The sequence below is a fragment of the Anabrus simplex genome, chromosome 1 (assembly GCF_040414725.1).
Source record: "Anabrus simplex isolate iqAnaSimp1 chromosome 1, ASM4041472v1, whole genome shotgun sequence".
Lineage (NCBI taxonomy): Eukaryota > Metazoa > Arthropoda > Insecta > Orthoptera > Tettigoniidae > Anabrus > Anabrus simplex.
In genome coordinates, this window is record NC_090265.1 from 1479388584 (window position 1) to 1479415637 (window position 27054).

The window sequence follows — 27054 nt, forward strand, 5'->3', positions numbered from 1 at the left end:
AAGAACAGTCCTCGCTGCCTTAAGAACCTCAGGAATGAACCCACTTTCAAATATTCTTCTGATGATATGGGCTAAAATTTTTTTTTTTTTTTTTTGCTAGGGGCTTTACGTCGCGCCGACACAGATAGGTCTTATGGCGACGATGGGATAGAAAAGGCCTAGGAGTTGGAAGGAAGCGGCCGTGGCCTTAATTAAGGTACAGCCCCAGCATTTGCCTGGTGTGAAAATGGGAAACCACGGAAAACCATTTTCAGGGCTGCCGATAGTGGGATTCGAACCTACTATCTCCCGGATGCAAGCTCACAGCCGCGCGCCTCGACGCGCACGGCCAACTCGCCCGGTGGCTAAAATATTAGCAGCAAGTGGATCATAAACAGATTTCAATAAAACTTTATCCGGACCTGGGCTAGTGTCAATTGCTATGCTCTTGATAATAGAGAAAACTAACTCTTGAGATACTGAAATTGTATCATCTAAGGTTTCATTCGTATAATCAATATAGGAGTCTCTCATGCAATCATTAGGAGTTTCAAATCTGTTCCTAAAATATCCTTCAACAACATCTTTCTCTAGTTTCAAATTATTAGTTCTTTTGTCACTTAAAATTTTCTAATTGCTTTCCTCCTTTGGTAAAAGTATTCATATTGAGTCAGTTCATACTCAGATTTATTATTTATTATTATTATTTATTGTGCTTCTTCTTCTACCACTTGTTTGCTTAAGCTATATATTTACTATCTCTATAACTATATTATTTCAGCACCGTACGTACATACGACGACAGCTGGGTAACATGCTGCTGCTGCTGTCAGTGCTTGAATAGGAGCTAGAACTGGAGGAACCTTCCAGCCATATTATAAGTTCATCCACCTCGTAATCCAAAGTCATCTCCTTTTCTATAGTAGTCTTAATTTCATTCCCCACGTGTGAAACTGCGTTTTTCCAGTCTTCGGCAATTATTCGATTGAATCCCTCAGACGTAAGTCTTTCGACCTCTGCCAGGGTGAATCGCTTGTTGTTGTTTACTGCAACATAACCCTAAACTTGAGACCATAAGTTTGATAGGGTTAAAATGGCAGTGGTACGGGGGGCAGCCTTATGTCGTCATGGCCCTGCTCTTTGGCAATTTCGTCAATGTGATACACTGGTATTCTAGATTTCTTTTCCCTGATGAGGCCAAGAAGAATTCCCTTTGTCATTTCCTTGTTTGCTTTGATTCCATGACAAACTAACCAGTCTATCATTTCATCCTTCCGACTAGCGTTTGTTGGAGCCTTATCAAGCTGAACACTGCAGTAAGGAGCACTGTCCATCACTATCACGCTGTTCGGTTTGATGTTTGGGAGTAGCTGTTCCTCAAATCACTTACGGAATCTTTTGTGGTCTATCTCTTCGTGGTATTCTCCCGTCTTGTGGGATCTGAGGATCAGTAATGCGTCAGTCACAAATCCATCCGCTGATCCTGCGTGGCAGACAATCAGTCGTCCTTCTCGTCCACTTGGTCCTGCGATCATTCCCTTGAGAGAGTCATCGGTCCATTCCTTATTTCTGGTATGATCAGCATTGACCCATGTATCATCTAGCCACTCAATGGACATTAGATCCCGCCTTCGAATCTTCTGCAGGAACGTACTCCTTAGAGCTACTACGTCACCTCTTTCCAACAGCAGCTTCCTACTGTTAATAGTTTTATATTCAAAACCAAGGTTGTGAGCCACTTTCAATAAGGAAGAATAACTGCCTTTAAATAAGTCGTTCGGAAGTGTAAATAGCAGCTTTTGAATTGTTGGATGTTCCCTCCTGGAGTAGCAGGAATATATGTGATGGCGAATAGCACCCTCTTTAAACGGATCCAGCTTTGTAACTCTGGAAGTTCTAGGCCGCTTCTTTCCAGGTGTAGAGAGTTTAGATGACCCCTCTTCTGAGTTCTTATATTTCTCCATCGTAACTCTTGTCACAGTACTTTTGCTATCTCTTAAGAGCTTTGGCAGTGCATTCCTGGACTCTCTGGAATGGAATTAAGGAACATTCCTTTCCGATAAACTCGTAGCCTCCTCTTCCGAGAATTCCCTTGTGGCACATATCATTTCTCTTACTTGGTGATGAATTGTCACACCACGGCCAGCGGTATTTTTTTCATGATGTGGATGAGTCCTGGGCCTCCCTCTCCCTCGAGGAGTATTCATCGTCCTCGAAATATATATTGAAATACAATGATTATACATAAGTAGTATTTAAAATATCATTAGATACTTACTAATGGCCACAAAACAGAAACAGAAACAGAATGCCACTCTTACTGAACTCCTTGTGGCAAGATCTGACTCAGAAGTGAGAGGTTTGGCAACTCCAAGCAAGATGAGTTGGCCAGAAGATTTTTCTCCATGGCAACCAGAGTCGCCCCACCCTCGTGACCATGGCAACCATACCCCCCACTCCCTTTATCACACCCTGGCAGGCAGTAAATGGACCTCCCTCTAAGAACTGTCAGAACTCAACTTTGGATATTAGAGGTATAGTGCATGTGGCTGTTGGCTGGGGTGGCCAAACCTCTTAGGCTGCATGAAACAGTAACAATTATTATTATCCTTGGATAAGTCATGTATGGTAATCTTCTGGATTTATATCACACAAACGGACAAAAATGCTAGAAAACTTGGTGCTCCCTAAAGGAATTTGTTCCTTGGAGAAAGAGCGCTCTTTCCTTCTTCCCCCTCACAGTTTTTCAGTGACTGTAGAATTTTTCACTCTTTTTTCTTATCTGAAGTGATATATATTCATATCACCAAACATATTTTTCTTGTAACAAGTACAATCTGATATAAAAATATATGTAATAATTGATATTGTGCACTTTAGAAGAGAAGAAAAAAATCTTTCTTCAGAAATCTTCCTTCAGCATTTTAGGTATGAGGGTAAAATAAACCTAAATTTATTGTTGCTGAATGAAAAGCTGATTAAAATGTTAGACCAACTTTATTATCCTCAACTTAAATTCTTGTTGATAAAAATGTTGGTATTTTCTCTTATCCTTAAACAAGCTAATGGCTGTATGTTTTTGCATATGTTTCAGTGTGGAGGTTATTCGATTTGCACAGAGTTTTCTTATCAACTGGGATGAGAAAATGTATTACGAAAAAACGGGAACCTCAGCCAAGGCTCGAACTACTACCTTGAATGAGGAACTGGGACAGATTGAATATATCTTCTCAGACAAGACGGGAACATTGACACAGGTAATTGTTATTTATTTTGTATTTTGCAGTTATTTAGGGGCTGCCTGGGCAAGGCGGTAAAGGCGTGCTCGGCTCGCCCAGAAGGACATGGGCTCGAATCCCCGTCAGGAAGTCGTAAAATTTAAGAAACGAGATTTCCACTTCCGGAGGTGCATATGGCCCTGAGGTTCACTCAGCCTACACCAAAAATGAGTACCAGGTTAATTCCTGGGGGCAAAGGCGGCCGGGCGTAGAGCTAACCACTCTACCCCATCACGTGCCGAGGTTAACAATGGTGGAAGCCTTTACCTTCCACTCCACCAAGGGCCTTCATGGCCTGTACGGAGGTGACTTGCAGTTATTTTGTTCTTTACGACTCGTTTCTCAGTCCACCCCACTATTAACAATATATGGGATCAACTTTACTCTGGGGTGCTATCTTGGATGTTTACTATAGTCCTGCCATAGTTCAGATTGTGTAGTTGTTGAACTCAAACCATTTTACATCATGCGTTATAACATAAATAGATAGAACATCAAACCACTTTGTGTGGGAACTCATCTATCAAACACCTTCACCTTATCATTTTAATGGAAATGCTCTGTTATGATTGACGTTATTACCTAGTATTATATTAAAATGCTTGTTTCTCACCCAAGGTTGGTGTCTCTCATTACTATTGAAGCAGTTTTCCTGTGATATTGTCAATAAGTGCAGCTCCATGTAGCATCAGAAGTTGGACAATTCTAAACTACACGTACGCTTATCCTAATTATAACAGGTTAACTGAAACAATAAAAACGTAGTTATAACTTAATTCCTTGAGATTCCCCCCCCCCCTTTTACACAAGATTTACACAACAATAAACTAAGCAAGATATTTTCTAATAAAATAACTGCACTACAATTCTGAACTATGCTTAGATTTATCCTAATTACAATAGGTCATCTGAAACACAGAAATTTAGTTAAAACTAAATACAGTATTTATTACTCAGATTTTCTTTCCTTCAAGCTAATAGAAATGAAAACTGCCCTTAAATGCTGAAAGATTGATGGTCCAAACTACAAAGTATGCTACAGACCTGAACTACAGGTATAAACTGATGAATTATTGCTTTTGTTTTCTCAACCATATGCCAGCAGTACAATATTAGAATATGAAGAGAAGCAATAATTGCTAACGGTAGCAAAAACTGTTAACAGTACCATATACCATATATTTTCTGAAATAAGGGTATCATGTTATTTATTTAATGACATTACCACCTTTGTGATAGTTGGAACGGATCTTGAAGTGCTACACAAAATACAGTGTCAATTGCTTGCATGAATGCAAAAGCTGCGGAAGGTGAAACTGTATATTAACCTATCTTTGTAAGTATTCTACTAACAAAACTATATATATTTTAACAAAGAAAAAGTAAACGAATATTATTTCCTATTTCCCTAACCTAAAATTGAAACGAAGTAAACCTAATCTATAGCATGTAAGGTACCACACACCAGTGGAACTGCTCATTGTATGAGGGTTGTATATAAAATAGTGGCAACATAGTCCAGACACTCGCAGGAGATCGGGCATGCACAAATAGGATATGGGAGTAGTCAGTTTGGGCTGTTATCAATGTCTAGTGTGCATTTGATGGGCATCCAGTTGGGAGCATTGTTGCTTTTTGGCGTTGAAGTGACGAGTGTCTATTTTACCGCCCTCAAGCCTATTTTGAAAAGGCGATTGGCATTCATGGATTAAAATCGAGGTTGCCTGTGGCAAAAATGCATCGGAATGTTATCGAGGATTACATGAAGCCTATGGCGAGAATGCATTACCGCATAGAACAGTTGCGCGATGGGTCAAGGCGTTTCGTTTGGGTCGGAATTAGACTGCGGATTTGCACTGCACAAATCGGCCTTCCATTCCTCAAGATTAAATTGACATCGTGAGTGATCTCGTTTCCGTAGACCATCAATGGACTGTCGAGGAATTACTGTAGAGGTTGGTCTCAGTCATCAAGCGGTGTGGCATGTACTGACGAAATGTCTTAACATGAGGAAAATTGCGTCCCGTTCGGTTCCACATCAACTCACTGATATACAGAAATGGCACCGGTGTGCACTGGCTGGCATCCACCTGGACAGATACCGCAACGAAGGAGACACATTTCTGCAGCGTATTGTCTTCATTGATGAGACGTGGGGATGAGCCTATGAGCCTGAATTAAAGCGTCAGTCGAATGAATGGCGTTACCCAGGTTCGCCACGTCCACATAAATTTCAACAGGAACTCAGTGGGGGAAGCTTATACCGATTGTGGCATACAACTACAAGGGTGTCATTCGTATGCATGCTGTGCCTGAGGGAAAGCTGTTAACAGTGACTACTATTGCAGATTTCTGGAGCGACATCTGCGTCTGGCAGTGCGGTGCAACCGTCCACATTTATTGCGAGAGCCCTATCGTGTTGCATGAAATGCATGTTGTCATGTCACAAACAGTGTCAAGCTCTTATTGTAATGGTGGCATTGGGAGGTCTTTGAACACCCTCCGGTACTCATCAGACATGAGTCGTCGTGACTTCGCCCTGTTTCCGAAGTTGAAGGACCCTCTCCGAGGCCACAGATTTCCTGACGTGGCATCTGTTCTCTGCGCAGTAGGGCGCTCCGTTGCTGTCATCAACAGAAAATGCCTTGTCAGTGGTCTCCAATGGCTTCCCAACATTTGGCAAAAGGTGATAGACTTTGTGGGTGACTACATTGAAGAAAAATAATGCAATTGTTCTTGTTAGTTTATGTAACATTGCCACTTGTTTATTTACAGCCCTCGTAAAATTTAAATAAATATTATTAATATTGAACACTACCAACAAACGCCAGCCCCGTGGTGCAGAGGTAGTGTGCCTGCCTCTTACCCGGAGACTCCGGGTTCAATTGCCAGCCAGATCAGGAATTTTTACCTAGATCTGAGGGCTGGTTTGAGGTCCACTCAGCGTACATGATTACAATTGAGAAACTATATGATCGTGAGATAGCAGCCCCAGTCCAGAAAGCCAAGCATAACGGCCGAGAGGATTCGTCGTGCTGACCACACACCACCTCGTAATCTGCGGGCCTTTAGGCTGAGCAGCGGTCGCTTGGTAAGCCAAAGCCCGTCAGGGCTGTAGTGCCATGGAATGGAAACTACTAACAAACACTGAACAATATTTATTGCACTAAATGGATCACATATACACAAAAGTAAATTTTAATAGGTATTAACTAATTTATCACCACGATTAGACAACATTTTCAACAGCATGTCCTACAGTAGACATATGTAGTATTGTACTTATTTTATTATTGTGTAGTCTTTTCGATATTTCAACATTTAAAGGCAGTTTTCATTTCCTTTTTCATGTGATGATGATGATGATGATGATGATGATGATGATGATGATGATATGTGCTCAAGCGACCGTCAGCCTTGTCGCAGCCCCTTTGATATTACCTGAAAGGGGATGACTAAGCTAACTCGGGGAACTTCCCAGACTGCCCAAGGATACGCCACGGCCCTTCCTCTATTGTTCCCTTCATCTAGTTTCTCCATGCAATTTCTGGAAGATACGACAGGAAGGTTTGATCTCCAGCCGAACCCTGAATGTTCTAGTGGCCCAACATCGAGGTATAAAGACAAGACCCCTGTGATTGAGCTGTTTTGTGGTCTTGATTTATAAATTTCATTTTTCCGTATTGATAGTTACCAATTGTCATAAAACAACTGTTTTGTGGTGTCGGAGAGACCAGTGTGTAGTAGGAGTTGACAGAATGGAAAACGTGTATAACCTGATATAACAGTGTGAACAGTGTGCTTGTTTATTTCTGTGGACTGAGGATTGCCGTGAACCAGCAAGGAAAGCCACTATCACGAGAACCTGTGTTGATGTTCGCTGTTGTGAGAATTGTTCTGCTGTTGAGTACGGTTGAATTGTTTAGTAGTTCACTGCATGTGACTGTGAATTACTGGACTGTCTGTGGAATCGAACCAATGAACAGTCATCGTGTGTTGTGTAGCCAGTGGCACTGTGTTCAAATCCAATGGTCTACACACAGCTGCTGTACGAGCTGATTGGACTTGGGAAAGTGAAAGTAAGGATTATAACCGTCCCCAGGTAATTCCAGCCAGCCGGGACTCCCTGGTGTGTGTACAGCAGAGAAATTTGTAAATAGGCAGTAATTAGTAAGTGTGGCCTTTCACATCTGGTTAGAATTGTGTGTGTGTGTGTGTGGGGGGGGGGGGGGTCATACTGAAATAAATTAGAGTAATGAAACAGATGGAGTTTTATTCATAATAATAATAATCTGTGTCTATATTTACATATTTAGTGTCTCACATTTCTGTCTCAGTTTGCCTGTTATTCCTATTATTTTATGATTAGGATACGCCTAAGTAGAATTGTAGTGTAGTTATTGTATCAGTTAGTACCTTAGTACCTTACTTGCTTTATTGTTATGAAATCCTTGTGTTGCATACAGTATTTCTTTCCTCTGACTATACAGGATGGAAGTTAACTGATGCACCAAATTAACACTAGTAATAGCTCTCAGATAACAGTGTCGCAAGTTTCAGCTCTGTAGCTTGCACCATTATGCTACAATATCACAATGAAATTGGTAACGTAAAGGGTTTAGTGGCTCAAAATACAAGATGATGGAGTGTACAGATACCTAGGGATAAGTGTCAGAACAAATGCTTATTGGTTATTTGTCCTGTATCTTGATGTCATTTAGCGGTAAAAAATAAGCAACTCGAACGGTTGCGAAGAACAGGTGGCAACACAGCTATGATAAAGCAAACCCTGCATATGGTCAGCAGCCTGATTGCGAAGGGAGGAACAACTTGTGGTGTAATGTTTACAACCCGAACATGACTCGTATGTAGCTAGTGAACCTATTCTGCTTAGCCATAGCACAGTTCATCTCTAGGGTATATTCGGACACCATATTAATTTACTGGAAATTATGACAAAATGCTTGTGCAGCTGCGGAGATGTATGCCGAACGATTTCCACGAAGAAGGTCTCCACGTTGAATTATGATCAATAACCCGCCATTGATCTGCATATAGGACTGTTGCCTGGATGGTAGATTACCTGTCAGTTGTTCACCTAGTCTTTTCTCAAATGATTTCAAAGAAGCTGAAAATTTATCAAACATCTCCCTTGATAAATTATTCCAGTCCCTAATTCCTCCTCTTATAAATGACTATTTGCCCCAATTTGTCCTCTTGAATTCCCACTTTATCTTCATTTTATGATCTTTCTTACATTAATATCAATCAGTCATTATCAGATCAGCATTAGGGCTGTCCCCAGGTGGCAGATTTTCTATCAGCTGTTCTCCTATTGTTTTCATAAATTATTTCAAAGAATTTGAAAATTTATTGAACATCTTCCATTGGTAAATTACTCCAATCCCTAATTCCTCTTCTTATAAAAAATGTATATTTGTCCGTCCCAATCTGCCATTTTAAATTCCAATGTTTGTCTTCATATTATGATTTTTCATACTTCAAAATACTCAGTTCAGGCATATTTGTCTGCTAATGTCATTCCACGCCATCTCTCTACTAACAGCTCGGAACATACTGCTTAAGATGTATATAGGAATATATTTAATATTAATTTCCACCTATTCAATACAATACAATACAATACAATACAATACAATACAATACAAGATGTTGGCATTTAAGTTTAAACATTTTTTAAATGTGAGACATGTTTCGCCTCTTACTGTGAGGCACCTTCAGTCACTATCAAAACATTATTTTTGTGAGGCATCAGGTTAAAATTATTCTAAAATGTGTTTGGTGATGATTATAGGTGAGATAAAAATTTTACAGTTATTGTAAAAATGTTCATGAATGACTAAAAATCTTATATAATGATAAACCCATGTGTAGTACACTTCATGAATAGGATGTCATTTGATGGTACAATAGCATAGATGATGGCTTGAAGCCTTAGTCAATACTAGATATCTAACACATAGTGGAAGGCATATAAAAAAAAAACATTTCAGTGAGGATATACAATACATTCAAATGATATTTAAAAAGTAGTAGATTCTTAGGTAGTACACTTAAAGATGGAGGTGTTGTATAATTATAAGTGACAGTTGATGGCTTAAAGCCGTAGTCAGTTTGAAGTATAAGTAAAATAACATGCTAATATATATAGTGAATAAGAATGAAATAAAGTACATTGTTGAATATAAAATGTAAAGGAAAAACATTCCAGTTTGCTGGGCAAATATTATTTAACGTTAGCGTATATTAGCCTGTGATGTTTAATGGTCAACAGTTCATAGGTTATATGTAGATTTGTTCAGCGAGATTGTGTTGACATGAAGTTTATAGTTAGTTTAAATTTATTTTAAGTCATCCAAGTAAGTTTGTAGAGATGATGATGAGCTGTTATTCTCTACGTTGGTATGATTTTGACGCGAAGGTTGAATGGCTGTTGCTTTCTTCATCTGATGACAGTATATTTTCAAAACATTGATAGTGGAAATTTATATTAGTGAAGATATTGTGGAAGTTTGATGGGGCTGTTGAATTGTTGTTGTGATTGGTTGGTTCTGAAATGAAGAAAAACTGTAGTTAGTTTTGATGAGAATGAAAAGAAAAAATTTGGGAAGGTTATGTCAAAATGTTGTTGGAGAGAAGATGTTGGTGCTTACAGATGGCGTTGTTGGCCCGTTTGACTTGTTGTGTGAAGCGTTTTCATTATACTAGTGATCACTAACGTTTTTACTTCTTGTGTTGTATGTATGCCGTCTGGGTGGAGGGGGATGGGTTGGAGCGGGTGGGGTTGTGGGCTTGTGATTGGCGAACGAGAGGGAGTTGTGTATAGTGGGGGAAGCGGAGGGGCATGATGCATTTAATGGCTTAAGATTGGCATGTGGAGGGGAATTACGTAAGTTGGGAGGGGAAGGGGGGTGTGATGTATTTGTTGACATGGAAGGAGTGTTTATTGATACCGTTTTGAAAATATTAAAAAAAAAAATGTCCTGAAAGGTTACTTTATTGAATAATGTTACTATTTGGTCATATAAAGGGCTTCTGTTGTCTATTGGATCATTTAAATTCTTATTAGTATTGAATTTTTGGTCCAAAAATAGTTATAAATTTTCGAATTCGGTCATTAGTCTACCTTTTTTTAGTCTTTTTAAAATTTGAAGGTCCTGTTCAATTGTGGTAAAGTTATGCCCAGTTTCTTTCATGTGATTGCTCATTGCTGAGTGTTTATTGTGTTTCTGAGCATTGAAATGCTCGGTGAACCTAGTTATGAAGCTTCTTCCTGTTTGTCCGATGTATGAGCTGAGGCACTCATTACATTTTAATCTATAAATACCGGAGCCTGAGTATTTATTATTTTCAGAATTTATTGTATTGTGGTTAAAGAACATTTTTTGGTTTGAATTTTGAGTTTTAAAAGCTATTTTGATCTCTTGATTTTTTAAGGTTGGTTATTTGATGTAAAATTGGGTTGGTGTATGTTAAGGTTGTGTACTTTGATTTTTCATTTTTTATTGGGGAGAGGTTTGTGGATAGTTTTACAATTTAACCTTATGAATTAGTTTGTCTATGATGGAGGGGTTGTATCCATTAAAAGTGGCTATTTCTTTTATTGTATTTATTTCTTTTTTAAGATTGGTGGTTGAAAGGGGAATTTTTGAGCTCTGTACACCATACTGTAAAATGAGGACTGTTTGTGTGATTGTGGATATAGGGAACTTTGTTTAATAGTTATAGGTGTGAATGAGGGTTTTCTGTAAATTTGAAAATCAAAGTTATTGGAAGTTCTTGTTATTGTAATGTCAAGAAAATTAATTGAGTTTTGGTTTTTGTCTTCTTTAGTGAATTTGATGCTGTTATCTAGATTATTTAAATAAGTTAATATGTTTTCACTGTTGTTGAGATTTTTATCAATTATTACAAGCGTGTCATCAACATAGCATAGCCAAAGATTTAATCCATTGATGATTTTTATTATTTTGCTGTTTTCGAGGTTATCTATATAAATTTCAGCAAGGATTCCGGATAAATGGTCTCCCATGGCCAGGCCTTCCTGTTTGTATATTTTATTGTTGAAAGTGAAATAGTTGTTTTGTAAGACAAAGTTTAGTACTTTTAAGAATTCTTCTACTTCTATTTTGCTTAAAATGCTGTGTTCTTTATTATTTCTATAGTTTTTTTAGCGGGAATGTTTGAATACATATTAGTGCCGTCGAAAGAGCACATTATGTGATTAGGTTTTAAGTTGAATTTTTAAAGGGTTTCACATAGTTCTATTGAATTTTTGGGGTGTTCGTTATGGAATTTGAAATGTTTTTTGAGAAATTTTTGGAGGAATTGTGAAGTTTTACATGTCAGGCTATTTTGGCTGTTTATGATCAGTTGAATGGGAACGTCGTTTTTATGTACCTTCGGTAATGATCTGACGGTGGGTAGTTTGGGGTTCATGTTAATGAGACTTTGGTATTCATGATCATTAAATAAAAATGAAGAGTTTTTTAAAAGTGTTTTTAGATTACATTGAGTTTTTGTAGTGGGATTCTTTGGGATTATTGTGTAAGTTTCATTAGAGAAGAACTCCTCTGTTTTACGGATGTAATCCTGTTTTTACATTGCCTTTGTCGGCTTTAGTTACTATGATGTTGTTAGTGTCCACTTTTTTTCATAATTCTTGGATCTGTTTTTGTGAGGTAGAGTTATTTTTGTTAGAAATTTCTTTTACAAGGGCAGGTAATTTCTTTTTAATTTTGTATTTTACATCGTTCTGTTTGTCTGTTGGAATTTGTTTATTTATGTTTGCTTCAGCTTTGGCTATTGTGGTGATTATATCTTCTGCTTTATGTGGGTTGGGCCAATTATGTTTTAGGCCTTGGTTGAACAATTGTGTTTCTTTATCTGAGAAGGTGATGTCAGATAGATTAATTGTAGTTGGAACATTGTTCCAAGGGGAGGGGGATATTTTTATACTACTGTTCTGGTTTAGCGATTTTTCTTTTTCTTCTTTTAAATGTGTTAATTTACGGTTAAGGGTTTCTTGTTTTTTGTTCAATGTAATCTGTATTTTATATGTAATGTGTTGTTGATAAGAATTCCATTCTAGAGGAGATAACGATTGCACGACATTCAAATGTTCACAATAAAGATGTGTATTTAAAAAAGATTTCTTTCTATACAATAGTTTTATTTCATTTTTGAGCCAAATGTTGTTGATTTATTTTTGAATGTCTTTAGATTTATGTTTCGGAATGTTTTTCCTTTGAGTTGATTTCAAACACTTCGGCACTAGATTGGATCTTACACATTCTTTTATGTATTGAGTATCTTTTGAGATCTTACTGATTTTAGTTTTAAGGTTTTGATATTTGTTTTTATTAGCCTGGTTGGCTTTATTATTTCAAGTGATGAAATTCATTTTTCGTCCATATTGAAAGTGTCATAAGATGTATATAGGAAAATATTTAATATTTATTTCCACCTATTCAATACAATACAAGATGTTGGCATTTAAGTTAAAACATTTTTTTAATGTGAGACATGTTTCGCCTCTTACTGTGAGGCATCTTCAGTCACTATCAAAACCTTATTATTTTTGTCAGGCATCAAGTTAAAATTATTCTAAAATGTGTTTGGTGATGATTATAGGTGAGATAAAAATTTTACAGTTATGTAAAAATGTTCATGAATGACTAACAATCTAATATAATGATAAACTCATGTGTAGTACACGTGATGGATAGGACGTCATTTGATGGTACAATAGCATAGATGATGGCTTGAAGCCTTTGTCAATACTAGATATCTAACACATAGTGGAAGGCATATTAAAAAAAAACATTTCTGTGAGGATATACAATACATTCAAATGATATTTAAAAAGTAGTAGATTCTTAGGTAGTACACTTAAAGATGGAAGTGTCGTATAACTATAAGTGACAGTTGATGGCTTAAAGCCGTAGTCAGTGTTTGAAGTATAAGTAAAATAACATGCTAATATATAGTGAATAAATATGAAATAAAGTACATTGTTGAATATAAAATGTAAAGGAAAAACATTCCAATTTGCTTGGCAAATATTATTTAACGTTAGCGTATATTTGCCTGTGATGTTTAATGGTCAACAGTTCATAGGTTATATGTAGATTTGTTCAGCGAGATTGTGTTGACATGAAGTTTATAGTTAGTTTAAATTTATTTTAAGTCATCCAAGTAAGTTTGTAGAGATGATGATGATGATGAGCTGTTATTCTCTACGTTGGTATGATTTTGATGCAAAGGTTGAATGGCTGTTGCTTTCTTCATCTGATGACAATATATTTTCAAAACATTGGTAGTGGAAATTTATATTATTGAAGATATTGTGGAAGTTTGATGGGGCTGTTGAATTGTTGTTGTGATTGGTTGGTTCTGAAATGAAGAAAAACTGTAGTTAGTTTTGATGAGAATGAAAAGAAAAAACTTGGGAAGGTTATGTCAAAATGTTGTTGGAGAGAAGATGTTGGTGCTTACCTATGGCGTTGTTGGCCCTTTTGACTTGTTGTGTGAAGCGTTTTCAGGATACTAGTGATCACTAACGTTTTTACTTCTTGTGTTGTATGTATGCCATCTGGGCGGAGGGGGATAGGTGCGAGGGGGCGGGGTTGTAGGCTTGTGATTGGCGAACGAGAGGGAGTTGTGTATAGTGGGGGAAGCAGAGGGGTGTGAAGCATTTAATGGCTTAAGATTAGCACGTGGAGGGGAATTACGTAAGTTGGGAGGGGAAGGGGGGGTGTGATGTATTTGTTGACGTGGAAGGAGTGTTTATTGGTACCGTGTTGAAAATATTTAAAAAAATATTTGTCCTGAAAGTTACTTTATTGAATAATGTTACTATTTGGTCATATTACCTGCCCTTGTAAAAGAAATTTCTAACAAATATAACTCTACCTCACAAAAACAGATCCAAGAATTAAGAAAAAAAAGTGGACACTAATAACATCATAGTAACTAAAGCTGACAAAGGCAATACTATAGTCTTAATGAAAAAACAGGATTACATCTGTAAAACAGAGGAGTTCTTCTCTAATGAAACTTACACAATAATCCCAAAGGTTCCCACTACAAAAACTCAACGAAATCTAAAAACACCTTTAAAAAACTCTTCATTTTTATTAAATGAACATAAATACCAAAGTCTCATTAATATGACCCCCAAACTACCCACCGTCAGATCATTACCGAAGGTACATAAAAAGGACGTTCCAATTCGACCGATCATAAACAGCCAAAATAGCCCGACATGTAAAACTTCACAATTCCTCGAAAAATTTCTCAAAAACCATTTCAAATTCCATGACAAACACCCCAAAAATTCAATAGAACTATGTGAAACCCTTTAAAAATTCAACTTAAAACCTAATCGCATAATGTGCTCTTTTGACGTCACTAATATGTATTCAAACATTCCCGCTAGAAAACTATAGAAATAATGAAGAACACAGCATTTTAAGCAAAATAGAAGTAGAAGAATTCTTAAAAGTACTACACTTTCTTACAAAACAACTATTTCACTTTCAACAGTAAAAATATACAAACAGGAAGGCCTGGCGATGGGAGACCATTTATCCGGAATCCTTGCTAAAATTTATATAGATAACCTCGAAAACAGCAAAATAATAAAAAACATCAATGGATTAAATCTTTGGCTACACTATGTTGATGACACGCTAGTAATCATTGACAAAAATCTCAACAACAGTGAAAACATATTAACTTATTTAAATAATCTAGATAACAGCATCAAATTCACTAAAGATGATGAAAACCAAAACTCAATTAATTTTCTTGACATCACAATAACAAGAACATCCAATAAGTTTGATTTTCAAATTTACAGAAAACCCTCATTCACACCAACTCAATCATACATCAAATAACCAACACCTTAAAAAATCAAGAGATCAAAATAGCTTTTAAAACTCAAAATTCAAACCAAAAAATGTTCTTCAACCACAATACAATAAATTCTGAAAATAATAAATACTCAGATATAGATTAAAATGTAATGAGTGCCTCAGCTCATACATCGGACAAACGGGAAGAAGCTTCATAACTAGGTACACCGAGCATTTCAATGCTCAGAAACACAATAAACACTCAGCAATGAGCAATCACATGAAAGAAACTGGGCATAACTTTACCACAATTGAACAGGACCTTCAAATTTTAAAAAGACTAAAAAAAGGTAGACTAATGACCGAATTTGAAAATTTATACATATTTTTGGACCAAAAATTCAATACTAATAAGAATTTAAATTATCCAATAGACAATAGAAGCCCTTTATATGACCAAATAGTAACATTATTCAATAAGTAAATTTTCAGGACAAAATTTTTTTAAAAATATTTTCAAAACTGTGTCAATAAACACTCCTTCCACGTCAACAAATACATCACACCCCCCTTCCCCTTCCAACTTACGTTATTCCCCTCCACATGCCAATCTTAAGCCATTAAATGCTTCACGCCCCTCTGCTTCCCCCACTATACACAACTCCCTCTCATTCGCCAATCACAAGCCTACAACCCCACCCGCTCCAACCCATCCCCCTCCACCCAGACGGCATACATACAACACAAGAAGTAAAAACGTTAGTGATCACTAGTATCCTGAAAACGCTTCACACAACAAGTCAAACGGGCCAACAACGCCATCTTTAAGCACCAACATCTTCTCTCCAACAACACTTTGACATAACCTTCCCACATTTTTTCTTTTCATTCTCATAAAAACTAACTACAGTTTTTCTTCATTTCAGACCAACCAATCACAACAACAATTCAACAGCCCCATCAAACTTCCACAATATCTTCAATAATATAAATTTCCACTATCAATATTTTGAAAATATATTGTCATCAGAAGAAGAAAGCTACAGCCATTCAACCTTCGCATCAAAATCAAACCAACATAGAGAATAACAGCTCATCATCTTCTCTACAAACTTACTTGGATGACTTAAAATAAATTTAAACTAACTATAAACTTCTATCAACACAATCTCGCTGAACAAATCTACATATAACCTATGAACTGTTGACCATTAAACATCATGGGCAAATATACGCTAATGTTAAACAATATTTGCCCAGAAAACTGGAATGTTTTTCCTTTACATTTCATATTCTACAATGTACTTTATTTCATATTTATTCACTATATATATTAGCATGTTATTTTACTTATACTTCAAACATTGACTACGGCTTTAAGCCATCAACTGTCACTTATAATTATATGACACCTCCATCTTTAAGTGTACTACCTAAGAATCTACTACTTTTTAAATATCATTTGAATGTATTGTATATCCTCACTGAAATGTTTTTTTTATATGCCTTCCACTATGTGTTAGATATCTAGTATTGACTAAGGCTTCAAGCTGTCATCTATGCTATTGTACCATCAAATGACGGCATATTCATCAAGTGTACTGCACATGGGTTTATCATTATATAAGATTTTTAGTCATTCATGAACATTTTTACAATAACTGTAAAATTTTTATCTCACCTATAATCATCACCAAACACATTTTAGAATAATTTTAACCTGATGCCTGACAAAAATAATGTTTTGATAGTGACTGAAGATGCCTCACAGTAAGAGGCGAAACATGTCTCACATTTAAAAAATGTTTTAACTTGTATTGTATCGAATAGATGGAAATAAATATTAAATATTTTCCTATATACATCGTATGACACTTTCAATACGGACGAAAAATGAATCTCATCACTTGTAATAACATACTGCTTAGTCAAGCAGCACGTCCCCTCACTCCTAAGTCCTCCCAGCCCAAAATTTGCAACATTTTTGGGAAAGTAAATTCATATACTCTTCCCGAGGTGACACAGCACTTTTCACACGCTCCCACATTGAAGGTGAACTATATGTACATACCAGCCCTCCAAGAAGTTGTCTCGCCTAGTCCAAAGTTTGACATCTGTAGGTCAATAACATTTCATTCTCACCTCTTCCTCTGAGAGGTTTTCTAGCATATTCTGCAGTGTGACCTCTCAAGGTCAATAGCTTCACTGCGTTGTTGTATCTTGCATTGAGAGGTTGTCTATCCTAGCCCATAGTCTGACCTCGCTAGATCAATAGCTTCACTTCATTCTCGTCTCTTCTTGTAAGAGGTTGTCTTGTAGCAGCTATACGGAGAATAGCTGACACAAAAAATTGTCATGCCCAGGCGTGATGCTGGTGGGCCTAGACATGATCTTTGTGCAGAGGACAGCATATTAGAACTTGCTACAAAGAGCTCCAGCAAAATTACTGTATTTGCCAAATCACGGCAATGGTAAGAATGTTCCATTGGACCATCCTGTGAACATTATGGAAAGATCGGCAGCATTCATGCCATCTACAGTGTGTTCAACACCTATCAGAGACAGATTATACACCGTGCATACGCCAACCTTCAGTGAATGGGTCCAGCGTCAACCAGAAGATTTAGTGGATCATATTTTGTTTACAGATGAGGCCTCATTTACAAGGAGTGGCAACTTCAATTTTCACAATGTATATGTGTAGTCGAACAATCCCCAGACGTTCCCACCACTATGTTTGTTTTTCCACTAATGTTTGAACAGGAATGTTGTGACACGTTATCATAGGACCTACGGTATTAACTCATAGACTGACTGGCGTATCCTATCTACAGTTTCTGGAAGGCACTCTACCACTACTACTAGAGGATGTTCCACTCCATACATGATGGTACATGTGGTTCCAACATAATGGAGCACCCCTGCACATTACTAGCGCATTGCGCAACCATCTGGATGCTACCTATCCTCACCAATGGATAGGGTGTTTGGGTCCTATCGGCTGGCTGGCAAGAAGCCCCGATCTAAACACCTTAGATTACTTTTTTTTTGGGGTAAATGAAATCTAAAATTGTGTGCCATTCCACTATTCCGGAAGTGAAATTTAGTCGAGTTAGAGTAAACACAATTACCCAGGTTAACGCAGTGTCGAAATATATATAATCATGATGGCAGTGAAAAAGACAAAACAGGGATTCGAATTGTTAAACAACCGACACTGTAGAAAAAACACAAATGATAGACTAGCGTAGTGAGCAGACGTATCGTAATTAGGAAGCAAGTTGACCAAACAAAATATCAGCATACCATCATCATAAAGCGCGTTATTTTCATTTAAAATACGTAAGAAGATTTGGAGACCAGCCATATTAAAGACGGCGAAAAGATAGTATTAACCAGAGAAGCAAATGATTGAAATAGTGCGATATTATCATTAGAAAATTGATAAAGTAAATCCATATAACGTATTATACCAGGAAGACATAGGCCCTAGCACATCAGTATTATAAAATCTTTAATCATGAAGGAACAGCTGAGTTGTGACATCTGAAACAGCTGTACGAAGGAACGTTCTCATCTCTACTGCTCCGTGAGGGAGACGGCAAGATAGGGGAACAAGGTCGAGTGACATCAGCGCCACATGTAACTCACCTCCCCGTGGAAACGTCTAGAAATAAGTTTTATAACTTCTAAATGACTTGACCGATAAAAACGAGACAAACACCAACATGTAGCCCACATTTCAAATGCACAATGTTGAACATTTGAGTTCAATCCGCCTAGTAGTTCAAAAGATGTGATGAGTAGAAGTTTGGAATGCATAACCAGCCATCTGTCGCCTGACCTAGTGAGCTCGCTTCCAGCAGAATATAAATAGGTTAACGACTCAAGGGTACAGTCAGTTGAAATCTACAACTAGATCATGACTAGGTGTCATACTGCTCCGTCGTGCTTCGCGAGAGATGTGAAAGTCATATTGTAGAACTTTGAATTTGTGCGAGATCATAGTAAGTGAAACTGCAACCGCGTCGTGGACGTGTGAGATGTTATAAAGTTCTATTAAACTGAGTTTTCGTCGTATAAGATTTACGAATTTCTTGAACAAGTGATCTTGCAATACAGACTGTGTATCTAGGTAGAATTGAGAATACCAGTGTTTAATTTACCATTCGACAATATTATGGACTTTGTTAATTTCTCATATATTTGAACTCTGTTGTGATCATTTACAGTGACAAGCCTACTAGGAAATTGTGCGTGATAAACTGAACTTTCAATTTATGACAATTTCATTAATTTTGAGACGCATATCTCGTATACAATTAGCCTCTGTGGATCAGTTGGTAGGGTGTCGGCCTCCAGATCCCAAGATAGCGGGTTCAGACCCGGCAGAGGTAGTCGGATTTTTGAAGGGCGGAAAAAAGTCCATTAGACACTCCATGTCGTACGATGTCGGCATGTAAAAGATCTCTGGTGACACATTTGGTGTTTACCCGACAAAATTCATTAAATCTCAGCGGTAGATGCCCAAGAGAGTTTCAGTTTACTCGGTCTGCCATCTAGTAGGCCTAGAGTAAAACGGAACATCGAAATTGACAAGCAGACAGCCAGATGGTGTCAAATTGAAATGTCTGCACACGGTAGCTGAGGTCATACGATGATGATAATTATTATTATTATTATTATTATTATTATTATTATTATTATTATTATTATTATTATTATTATTATTATTATTATTGATTATGATTGTGAACTATTTGAAATACTATTCCACTCAGATATTCGGTAATTGATAGGACTGAATGTGACTATTTTTCACATATTTTCTCGAACTTTCGATTAGTGCCATATGAAAATAATTTATTTTATTTATTTATTTATTTATTCCTGACTTACATTTGTGGCGAAGTTAGGGCTCACAGCCCTCTCTTACACTTAACCACTATAAACAGAATTTAAAAATGTAAACATAAAAGTAAGACATAGAAATTCTAAAAAGAAGTAATACTACAAACAGATAATTCTAAGACTACCGGTAAGTTAGGCCTACATATCAGTACAGCAATTAATGTGATAATTACTAATAATAATAATATTAATAATAATAACAATATTAATAATAATAATAATAATAATAATAATAATAATAATAATAATAATAATAGTAAATGAAGAAAACCCATTCACACAACATACACACAATGACTCACACAACTCAGTTTTATGTTACCAGGAAAAACTTTCTGCAGGCAGATTTGAATTTATGAGAGGAAGTAAGGTGCCGAATGTCCATTGGCAGTGTATTCCAGAGTCTCGATGCGGTAACTAAAAAGGATTGATTGTAGGAATTGGTTCGACTTAGTGGAATTTCAAGTAAGGAACCAGAACGGGTACTAATTTCATGGAATGAGGAAAGGAAACGAAAATTACAAGAGAGGTAAGTAGGAGTGTTCGTCGAGAGCACTTGGTAAACAAGTGTCATTAGGTGATAATTCCTTCGTTCATTTATGCGTAGCCATTCCAATGTTTTGAAATATGGTGTAACATGAGTGTCATGTCGCAGTTGGAAGGCATATCGTATGCATGAGTTTTGTGCTCGCTGAAGTCTCAAAGCTTGTTCAGCATTTAGATTGACTAGTACTGTATCACAGTAGTCTAAAATTGGGAATAGTAGTGCTTGGATTAATTTTAATTTAAGTTTTTGAGGAAAAGAATTCTTGTGACGTTTCAGGGGATATAGAGCTGCATGAACCTTTCTACATACATTTGTTACGTGTTCATTCCAGGTCAGATTCTCATTGATGGAGATTCCAAGATTAGTTACATTTTTAAGGTACGGTACAGCAATGTCATTGATTATGATTGGAGGAGGATTGATATTGCTTATTACATGTAATAATTTAGAGTTTCCTATGATAATACTTTGTGTTTTACGAGGATTTAGGAGTAAGTGGTTGTTTTTAGCATAGGCGGTAAGCCTTTCAATATCCGAATTAATGTGCTGAACTGTTTCATGTAAATTGTTTGTAGTGGTGTGTTTGTATATCTGCATATCATCAGCATATAAGTGGTAGTTGCAATACTGAAGTGTGGAAGATATGTCATTAATATGCAAGACGAACAGTAAGGGCCCTAGAACAGACCCTTGAGGGACACCGGATGATTTTACAGCCCATTGGGATCTTTGATTGTTTACCACTACGCACTGGCGACGATTTGTAAGGTACGACTTAAAAAAATTAAGGGCTATCGGGCCGATATGCAGAGAGCGTAGCTTGGATAATAGTATGTCTATATTTACCGTGTCGAAAGCACTACTAAAGTCAAGGAGTGTCAGTATCGTCACCTGCCGTTTGTCCATTGCTAGTCTTATGTCATCTGTTACCCGAAGAAGTCCAGTCGTAGTACTGTGTCCCTTTCTGAAGCCAGATTGCAATGGGTCAAAAAGAGAATGCCTGGTTAAGAATTCTACTAGCTGCTCGTGTACAACTCGTTCAAGAACTTTCGAGAGAGGGGGAAGAATCGAAATAGGCCGGTAATCAGATGGCGCATTTGCTGTGGTACCGGTATGCTTTAATATTGGGGTTACTAGAGCATCCTTCCATGCAGTTGGAAACGTCCCGGTGGTGAGACAATGGTTTACAATGTGGGTAATAATTGGTAGGACCGCGCCAATAATGTTTTTTATAAAGCCTATTGGGATGTTATCTGCTCCTTTAGCTTGTGACTTAACTGAATTTAAAATACGCTTTACATCATTTACACTGACAGAGTGAAAAGAGAAATTATTTTCGTTTTCTGTAAGGTCACTGATTATTTTATTTAGATTGATATGATTTTGAGGTTGAGATTCTTTTATTGGGTTAGTTACGAAGTGAGAGTTAAGTGTATCGAGAGATATAGTTGGCATATGTGGCTCTTTGCATTTTCCAACACCCATAGCTCGAAGTTCGTTCCAGGTTTCACGTGCATTTAAATTCCGTGTTACATTTTTAATGTGATTAAATTTGCTATTGCGAATTAATTGCTTTGTTCTGCTACGTAAAAGACGATATTGTTCGAAATCTAATTCATTATTTGTTTCCTTGTATCGGCGGAACATTGCGTCACGGCGAGCCATTGTTGCTTTTATATCGTTTGTTAACCAAGGTGCAGGCGAGCGAGTGACTCTAGCTTGCCTAACTGGAGCATGTTTGTCATATAGTCCTATGAGTAGAGAGTTAAATCTTCTCACTTTCATGTCTGTGTCCTGCACCTGCTTTATATCTTCCCAAGGTAAACTGTACGCATCATTTTGGAGTTGTTGTAGATCGATATTTTTCAGATCCCTATAACTAATGTATTTAGCTCTGTATTTTGGTACACGTAGAGAGTAGCACAGGTAAATTAAGTCATGAGTTGATATGCCAGGTACAGGAAATTGACCGTACTTCAGAACTTTATGCGGGTTATTTGTAACTAGGAGGTCAATTCCAGTATGGCTTGTGTATTTAAGTGTATGAACATGATTCGTTGCATCAAGCGGTAAGATCGTCATGTCGACGGAGGTAAGTAGGTTGCTGATTCGTTCTGATTTGCCAGTCGGGGCTAAGATATTTGAGTTAAAGTCACCAAGAAGTAGTATATGCTCGTAGGTTGGTACTAGTTTGAGAAGGTCAGATTCAGGGTCAGAGATATTAGTAACATTCGGTGGTTTATAGACAACTCCTACCAATACTTTTTGACGGTTAATTATGGTCTCAGCAAACATATATTCTGTATGTGGAGTGATGCCAGATGATGATCTGATAATTATTCTACATTTAATATCATCTCTACAATAAACTGCTACACCTCCACCACGTCTGGCAGTGCGATCATGCCGATAGAGAGTATATCCTTCTAGATTTACAAGGTTAGAGCTAATTTTATCGGATAACCAGGTTTCAGTAATACACATAATATGCATGTTACAGGTTGATATTATCGAACGAACTTCATCTATGTGACTGAGGAGTGAGAGAGAATTGATATGGCAACACTGTAGACTTCGCGAGAACTGAGACAGAGATTGTTTCAATAACAGTTCAGTAGGCTGAGGGTTGGGGACAGTTGGTGAAGGTACACGAGGGTTATTTTCGTCTTGGAATACACTCGGATCAATGACACTCAGGAATGCCTCATCTACCGTAACAGTAGTTTTAAGGACACCAGCTGCTGACATGTTTCAAGGGTAGGTGACTCATTCCTGGAACAAACACTGATAGCACACACACACTGACAGACACACGCAGATAATTAAATTCACATAGCATATGTTTGAACATTTCAATAGAAAAATAAGAAGTAATAATAATAATAATAATTAAATAAGGATACTAATAAAATTACACTAATATACAGTTGAAGAGTTAGTCTAGAGTAGCATTTAGCTAAGGTGCTGTGCTCCAGGCTTTAAGTGCACCTGCCGGCGAGAATTTCAGAAATAAGTAGAAGAGAAAGAGTTTGTACGTGTGGGTAGAACTGGTGAATGCTATACGACTATTTTACGAATTTGTTACAAATGAAGAAATAGTTGAGGAACTAGAAAGCTATTTCACAGTAGAATCTACATACACATGGTGAGATACTACACTATGGTATTGCTCATTTATTTGAGAGCGTTCAGTTCATCCATTGTTGTTATGTTGTGTCTGGTTTCCCCTCTTTTTACAACAATGCGTCCCTGTATGGTCCAGACATTTCTCACTCCAAATTTATCTACAGCCGCCTTTAATATGAGAGTGCGAGCCGCAGTCAGGTCCTCCCTGATAGTGATTCCAGTGCCTGCTAACTTGCGCTTGTTACGGAAGACTTCCTCCCTTTTCCTATAGCTTACGAATTTCACTATTATAGGGCGTTTCACTCCCAGCCCCGGCCTGCCAACTCGGTGAGACCTATCAATATCCTGCACGGCAATGTCAAGGCCAAGTTTATCTTTAAACAACCTGACTGAAAGTTCGTCCGTATTCTCATTACGTGATTCGGGAATTCCGAACACACGCACACTTCCTCTACGTTGGTATTGCTCCAAAGCATCAGTACTCCTTTTGAGTTCATCCTCCACTGCTTTCAGTTCAATTTCCCTATTTTTAATATCAATTTTAAGTTCATTGATCATCTCAGTGTTGAAGTCCAGGGTGGCCTTAAGTTGTTCAGCCACGGCCTTTGTGACACTTTCAGTTATTGCCTCAACGATAGCCGAGAGAATGTCTTTCGACTGTAGGGCTTCTCTTACCTGCTGAACAATGCTGTCCGCTAGGGTCGCCTCACTTCCGCTGCCGGCTACAGGTCCCGTCTCGGTCCTGGTTCCCCGGCTGGCCGCATTCCTCTTGTCTCTTCCCATACTTAAATTTTGTTTATATTTGCAAAAATCAACTGTACAGCACAGAGTGATGATGTGAAGTAAGCAACACACACTTTTTAAAGTTGAAATTCACTATTTTCGTAACGAATTACGCCTTTACTACACCTGCTAATAATCGAAAACTGGGAGCACACACACACACAGCACTAACAGCATTCCGCCATCTTAGGTCAAAAGAATTGAATGTTAAGGACATTTTATGCAGATATTAGGTCATACAAACCCTTATTATGCAAACTCATTCATAAAAACCCCTTAAGCAGTGAATACTAGGATTCAAGAGACTGTTATAGAAGTGACATTAATTGCATTTTCTCGAGTATTTAACGGACTGTGATAATTATTCTATTACTGAATTTAAGACACAATCAGTGATTATTATGAACTGTGGTAGTGTTTAACTTCATGTCTTATAAACTGTTTAGTGAGAGACTGCTTTTGACTTTAAAAAACAATCTCATTTCATTTCCGCAGTAACTTGACTCATAACTTGAACTGTAACATAGACTGTGCTATTCTAAGTCATGTATTTAATGCCATAGTACGAAAGTGCGAGTACAAACTGTGCATTCGAACTTATTTCAGTGTGGAATAAAACTCATTAATGATAATTAATAGTCCTACAACTCGCTGTATAGTGCCAATTGAACTTTCCCATGTTTCAACATTTCTTTTTAAAAACACCGGAAATCTTGGTGAAGTGTTGTAATATCACACAACGTAGAACATCATCTCCAGCGTGGGATTAATCGTGGTATCTTTGAGGGATATTCGTGGTATCCAGCAAGGGATTAATCGTGGTTTCTACGAGGGATTAAAATATGGTGTCTTCGTGGGATGGAACGTGGTACGCTGCTGGTGCTGACTGCGAGTTCAGGCTGTTCGCTGCAGATGTTCCAGTCTCCAAGCTGCAGAGCCATACGTCATCCATTCTCATGAGCAGAATACAGGTGATATAAGTGTATTTTTTTTATTTTCTTGAGTGAGTAATTACACTTAGACACGTAACTGACCTATTTTTTTTTTTTTTTGCTTTACGTCACACCGACACAGATAGGCCTTATGGGGACGATGGGATAGGAAAGGCCTAGGAATTGGAGGGAAGCGGCCATGGCCTTAATTAAGGTACAGCTCCGGCATTTGCCTGATGTGAAAATGGGGAAACCATGGAAAACCATGTTCAGGGCTGCCGACAGTGGGGCTCGAACCCACTATCTCCTGATAACTCACCTTTTAATAAAGCCTACATTCATCAAATGAAAAGTGCCTCGCAATTTCAATCGTGTGAATTCTGATCTTACTTCATGTAAAATTGTAGGAGGTCATTCAACAAGACTTCAGGTCTTATTCAAATGAACTGTAGGTTTCTCTTCAAAGTTTGTGGAAATTGAAGTCATTTTACAATAACTTAGATGAATTGTAGGGCTTGTCTTATAAAAAGTGCACAGTTTAACAATCTTGTATAATTGGTTTAGATGAACTGTAGGATTTTTTCAGCAAGTGATTGAAAATATTTAATTTGAACTATAAGATTGTTAAAGCAAGTGAAGGTTAATTTTATGTTTGATAATTTCTTTGCAATCTCAAATCTTGGTAAATCAACAAGTGGTTAAATGAAGTTCTATGTTCAAAGTGTCATTTTGAATTTGTGTTTATATGAAAGATCCTAGAGGAACTGTAGGGTGTATTGAGATCTCAGAAAACTGGTATTTTTTTCTGAACATTATCAACATCGAGTGGATGTTATCAGAATATAATAGCGCATATATTTCATTTTCTTAAATGCATTCTGAAGAGATCAGTTGAAAATTTAAGTTTGATAAATGAAAAGCAGGGTGATTTGCTCAAGATTATCAATAAATATTGTCAAAAATTTTAATTACCATCTATTATTCGCCCTGCAAAATTATCCTTCTCTGTACCTGCTCCAATAGTAACCACACACAACCTGAGATCCTTCCCATGCTCTTACGCCATAATCATTTCCCGTTACAGTATATATATATATATATATATATATATATATATACAGACATCTTGAAGGTATGATAAAGATTAGAAATCACGCAAAGAAACCTTAAAAGAAACATAATTGTTCAGTATATTAGAAGGCTTTGATATGATTAACATGCAACAGGTGATTTCACATTTATATTTTATCTTCGTATTTGAGCAAGACAAGATGATGATGGCTTTCTAAAGATGCGAGACAGGCTACCTGGATAAACCCAAGCTGAACCGAGCTGGACCAACATCACAGATGTCTATATAGCCAGCCAAGCAGACAATCGCCCATGATAGCAGAGCATGAACAAACCATAAAATCATTCCAGAAGTGAAGGAAAAGTGATAAGTTTCTTAAATAAAAATATGTAGATTGGTAGATGTTATTGAGTTGACCATTTGTAGCTAGAATGTTGATATTGTGTCATTATAGTCTTCAAAATAACCTAATTTATGTCAGATTCTTGCAAGTTGAAAACAGGTGGTGAGAAAATGGCTTACACAATTCAAGAAATCATACAGG

At 37.2% G+C, this 27054-nt stretch overlaps 1 protein-coding gene across 4 annotated transcripts in view; it reads left to right on the forward strand.

The window, feature by feature from the left end:
- Nucleotides 1-27054, forward strand: part of ATP8B (ATPase phospholipid transporting 8B) — a 940482-nt gene that overhangs the window by 675756 nt on the left and 237672 nt on the right. For all 4 annotated transcript variants that reach the window (XM_067137969.2, XM_067137971.2, XM_067137970.2 and 1 more), the window contains one exon: nt 3074-3236. In XM_067137969.2, the coding sequence (XP_066994070.1) occupies nt 3074-3236 (163 nt within the window). The remainder of the gene's footprint in view (nt 1-3073; nt 3237-27054) is intronic.